The 5,675-nt window shown below is 24.2% G+C and overlaps 1 protein-coding gene across 1 annotated transcript; it reads left to right on the forward strand.

Annotated features, from left to right (window-relative positions):
- The first annotated feature begins 2,344 nt into the window (after positions 1-2,344).
- LOC102604308 (calcineurin B-like protein 4) lies at positions 2,345-5,005 on the forward strand. Its single transcript, XM_006352243.2, has 8 exons — positions 2,345-2,420; positions 2,538-2,620; positions 2,737-2,796; positions 3,345-3,453; positions 3,937-3,989; positions 4,104-4,184; positions 4,637-4,749; positions 4,919-5,005. Exons 1-8 carry the CDS (start codon positions 2,351-2,353, stop codon positions 4,989-4,991), a joined length of 642 nt encoding a protein of 213 aa, XP_006352305.1. The 5' UTR covers positions 2,345-2,350; the 3' UTR covers positions 4,992-5,005.
- Positions 5,006-5,675: the final 670 nt, after the last annotated feature.

A 5,675-nucleotide genomic window follows, 5' to 3' on the forward strand; every position in this document is an offset into this window, starting at 1 on the left:
TATAAATGACTTAAATACTCCATATTATCTATTACAATAATTAACAATTATTTGACACTTTAAATTCTATCAATGCCATATAAATTAGGATAAAAAACCTAACATATAATATTTAAATATATTTACAAATAATATAAGTAATACTATACATTATAATAATTAACAGCTTAATTATTTAAAACTTATATAAAAAATTTAATTAACTCTAAATTCTCTTGGTACCACATAAAATGGATTATATGATAAACATATATTGTTTGAAATTGACGAAAAAGAAACTATAAATTACAATAATTAACAAAATAAATCTCTCGACTCCAACAAATCTATCAATTAATGCCACATAAATTGGGACATGGCAAATAACATATATTATTAAAAAAATATTTAAATAATTAAGCTGTTAATTATTATAATGTATAGTATTACTTATATTATTTGTAAATATATTTAAATATTATATGTTAGGTTTTTTATCCTAATTTATATGGCATTGATAGAATTTAAAGTGTCAAATAATTGTTAATTATTGTAATAGATAATATGGAGTATTTAAGTCATTTATAGTATAGTAATTAATATATAATATGTAGTATTTAAGTGTTATATTATGGAATTTGAGAAGTTATTGAAATTTTTATATGATTTTAAAAATATTTTAAATTCATAACTATATATTTCAATGTACAAGATTTTGATAAAATAAAATCTTTAAAGTTAAATTATAATGTTTTTGAAATTTAAATTATTAAAACATATATAATGATTTTATAGGAAAAAATAATATCATATAAAATTAAATGAAAAGGATAATAAATTCAACTTTTACCATGATAAGGTTGAAAAATATTATTTAAGTGGAAGTAAATTATTAAAACATATATAATGATTTTATAGAAAAAAATAATAGCATATAAAATTAAATGAAAAGGATAATAAATTCAACTTTTACCATGATAAGGTTGAAAAATATTATTTAAGTGGAAGTAAATTATTAAAACATATATAATGATTTTATAGAAAAAAATAATAGCATATAAAATTAAATGAAAAGGATAATAAATTCAACTTTTACCATGATAAGGTTGAAAAATATTATTTAAGTGGAAGTAAATTATTAAAACATATATAATGATTTTATAGGAAAAAATAATATCATATAAAATTAAATGAAAAGGATAATAAATTCAACTTTTACCATGATAAGGTTGAAAAATATTATTTAAGTGGAAGTAAATTGTTAAAACATATATAATGATTTTATAGGAAAAAATAATATCATATAAAATTAAATGAAAAGGATAATAAATTCAACTTTTACCATGATAAGGTTGAAAAATATTATTTAAGTGGAAGTAAATTGTTAAAACATATATAATGATTTTATAGAAAAAAATAATAGCATATAAAATTAAATGAAAAGGATAATAAATTCAACTTTTACCATGATAAGGTTGAAAAATATTATTTAAGTGGAAGGAGGTGGGGCCCACTTATATATGTACAAGTACTTTAATGCAATGGAAGGACCAACATTGTACAAGTACTTTAATGCAATGTTGGTCCTTCCAAGTCTCACTTTTTCTTAATCTTCATCTCATCATTAATGTTATTTATATAATTTTCTTAAATCACTTATTTTTTCTTTTTTAACTCTTTTATATATATAAAAGTTGGATATGTAAATGATGATGTCACATTTCTTAGAAGCTACGATTACTATTTATCTAATTTCTCCAAAAAATATTTAAAAAATTAAGATATCATACGCAAATTTATGGTTAAACTTAAACTATTTGATTCTCGAAAAATAAAAAGTCTCACATAAAATGGGACAGACGAAGGATAACTCTCAATTAAATTTATTTCACTTTTTATTTTCCATTTTTAACATAATTTTTCAAGTTGGATTTCTAGGAATTCTATAGTAGACCCATTTAAATTTTACTTTTTGTTTTAAATTAGAGAACTTGGCCGCACTTCGCGCGATCATTTAAATTAAATATTTTTGATTAATTTTATATTTACTTTGTTGTTTAATCGTAATATTATTATTTGTCTTAATAATATGAAGATTGTGAAAAAAAATAAAGCTTCACAAATTTTACATCTATTAAATGAGGAAGAATATATTTTCTATCAAATAAGTTAAAATATATTTGCTAATAGTACATAATATAATAGATCATATTATCTATCTTCTACAAACGCCCTGACCCTTGATTCATTAATATTACAATATTGTTACAACCATAATATTTTTACTATTGGGCCCGTGCTTGGCACGGGCCTCCCCACCCTAGTATAGAGAGAGAAGGGGGTAGCCTTTACAACACAAAAATATCATAAAATGGGTTGTGCTATAAGGAAACAAGAAAGAATAAATGAAGATCAAGCTTTACTAGCAGTACAAACACATTGTAATTTTCTCCTCCTTTTTTATTTATTTTTTGTTTATTATTATTATTATTATTATCATCATCTTAACATTAACTTTATTTTATGACTGAAAAAAAATATTATTTTGTGATTTGCAGTTTCTTTGGAAGATGTGAAGTCATTGACTGAACTCTTCAGAAAATTAAGTTGTTCAATTTGCAATGATGGCTTTATTAGCAAAGTACTAATTCTAATTTCTTTCTTATAATTTTTTCCTTAATTATATATTTAATCATAATTAAAAGTCTAATTCTCAATTTCTTTTTAAAAAAATTGTTAACATTATTTTTGTTACAGGAAGAGTTCCAGCTTGGATTATTCAGAGATAACAGGAAGCATTCACTGTTTTCAGACAGGGTGAGCCAACTTCTACTTAGCTCATGTTATTACGGTAGATTGACGAATTCAAGATTTAAAGTTAGTGAATTCAGAATGAACATTATCTTGGTATATAACATGTTTTACTCTCTTTTTTTTGGTATTTATAATTCGAATGGAATGTAATAGGTTCAGTTGAACATGTGGAACTTGTCTTAGATCCGATCCTATATTGCAATGACCCTTATTCTTCCGATATGTACATTTTTTTCTAAAGCATACCGATCATAGCTATAGTTTAATGAGCCAATATTATAGTGCAATAGAGGTGAATTCAGAATCTAGAATATGTATAAATATATGACATAATTCAAACCACTTGCAATAAGTTTAGTTGCATATGGAGTTAGGAGAACGTGTGTTAAATTTAGAGCAAGTATAATATAGAGTAAGTAGATTCAAATTAATAAACATAATCTTATAATTATACAACACATTAGAGTTATTATTTGTATATGCATATATAACTCGAATTTTTAAAAATAATGAATTCAGTTAAATTCGTAAAACTCGTGTAATACGTGTAGATGTTCAACTTGTTTGACTCTAACAAGGATGGGCTAATTGACGTTGAGGAATTTATCCGTACATTAAGCATCTTTCATCCGGATGCTTCTCAAGCAGAAAAAATTGCTGGTAAGAAAAATATTATTTTTTAATGTTTGATTATTAGAAAATATTTTTTTTCTAAAACGTTTTTCACAAAAGATGACTTTCTTTATTCTTATAAGCCAAAAGCCATAAGTTAGGATTTCTAACTTATGACTTTTGGCTTATTTTTGTTATTTTGGCTTTAAAAAAAGTGCTTATAAGCACTTTTTAATTTTACCTAAACACTTCAAAACTGTTTAAAAGTTATTTTGGCTTAAAAGCACTTAAAATAAGTCAATCCAAACGGACACTAAGACATATATTATTATTATTATCGATCTTTAATATATAATACTCAAAAGTTTCATCAGACTCTATCCAATTTGCTAGACGCTAGCTTTTCTAGGAAATATTTTTCACTCTCCTTAACAAATCATTTAAAAAACCAAAATAATAATAATAATCAGATTTAAAAATAAAAATAAATTCGTCGTACCAATAAATTGAGATTATGGTCTCTCATTGCAGTTGCATTTAAACTATATGATATATGGCAAACAGGCTTTATTGGACATAAAGAGGTAAATGAATATTTCATTATTTTATACAATATGATATTTTTTATTAATAGAAGCTAGATAAGCCTTAATTTATTTCACTAAGATAATTTTCTGATTTTTTTTTCTTGAATTTAGGTGAAGGAGCTTATTTTTGGGCTATTATATGAGTCAGAATTGATACTCACTGATGATATAGTTGAAGTAATTATCGACAAGGTATATATGCTACGAAATTCGTCGCTAATTTATCGCAACATAAGTCGTAGCTAACAAAATTTTTCAATAATCCTATTAAATAAAATTAGCGAGGAATATTTGCTTTTCAGTAACAAAAGTTGTTTGTCACTAATTATTCTTATTTCTTTTGTACTGCCAATTATTAGCTAAAAATTATCCTTACAGGGTGTTTACACCAAATATGTGAATATAAGTCGTATCTTTTAATTTATTCACATGTACATTTGATTTAAGTGACATGTATTTTCACTTTAATTTTTAATTATAATAATATTAAATTATTAATTTGATATAAATACCTGATGCGAGTAAGTAATTACTATATTATTTAATTACTTGCAACTTACTGAGAATATTGTCATTATCATATAGTATTTATACTCTTAACTAACCCATATTTAGTGCTAATTAAATTTTTTTTGTGGATGAAGACAATTGAAGAAGCAGATTCTAAAGGGGATGGAAAGATAGATATAGAAGAGTGGAATAATTTTGTAGCTCATAATCCATCTTTGTTGAAAAATATGACAATTCCATATCTCAAGTAATTCTCTAATCCTAATTCACTATATATACTTTACCTTTTATAAAAATATAATATAATAAAGTCAAAAAAAAATTTAATCATCACAATTTAATATAAGTGAACTTAGCTATTATAAATTTTCTTGTCATTTTACAAAATTCACAAGATAAGTTTTGTTATTTTGTAGGGATATCACAGTTACATTTCCTAATTTTGTGGTGAATACACAAAAGAATGATGAGATTTACAAGGATTTCTGACTTATAAAAGTGGTGAGTACACTTCAAGAATATATATATATATATATATATATATATGCAGGGAGCGCATACAATGGCTTTATTGCATTTCCTCATATAATCTATGTTGTTCAGACTATCCAAAAATATTGTCATTCTCGTATCAGATTTTCTAAAAATAAGTCTGACACACACCTGTCAACATTTTCAAAGAATCCAGGCAACATACCATATAATATACCAATAATATCTCTTTAAAGAAAGTTATTCTTGCGCCTCAGAAATTTTATTCTTAATTCTTTTGATTTTTTAATTATTTCATATATATAGGTGTTTGGAGAGTGAAGTTAATTACCAATCCCCAATAACTAGAGGAATTTTTTTCAGAGGAAGGAAATACATAGGCCTTAATTGAACAAATAAATTGGAAATCAACTCTTCCTAGTGTATTTAAATTACCCAATGAAAACCAAAAATAAAATACTTGCATTTGATCAATAATCTTCCACTATAGAAGCCCTAGATGAGGTGTGGACCCCACGTGGCTCTAATTCAAATTAATTAAAAATATAATTTCGAGTATTATGGCGTCAACGTGATTGTTCAGTCCCTATTTGGAATCCCAAGAAAAATGATCATGCTCATCTAATGAGGGAAAAATTGTAATTTTAGATTATTATTCTTTTACTCTATGTTTATATAGGA

This window comes from Solanum tuberosum, unplaced genomic scaffold (genome assembly GCF_000226075.1).
Source record: "Solanum tuberosum cultivar DM 1-3 516 R44 unplaced genomic scaffold, SolTub_3.0 scf00147, whole genome shotgun sequence".
Lineage (NCBI taxonomy): Eukaryota > Viridiplantae > Streptophyta > Magnoliopsida > Solanales > Solanaceae > Solanum > Solanum tuberosum.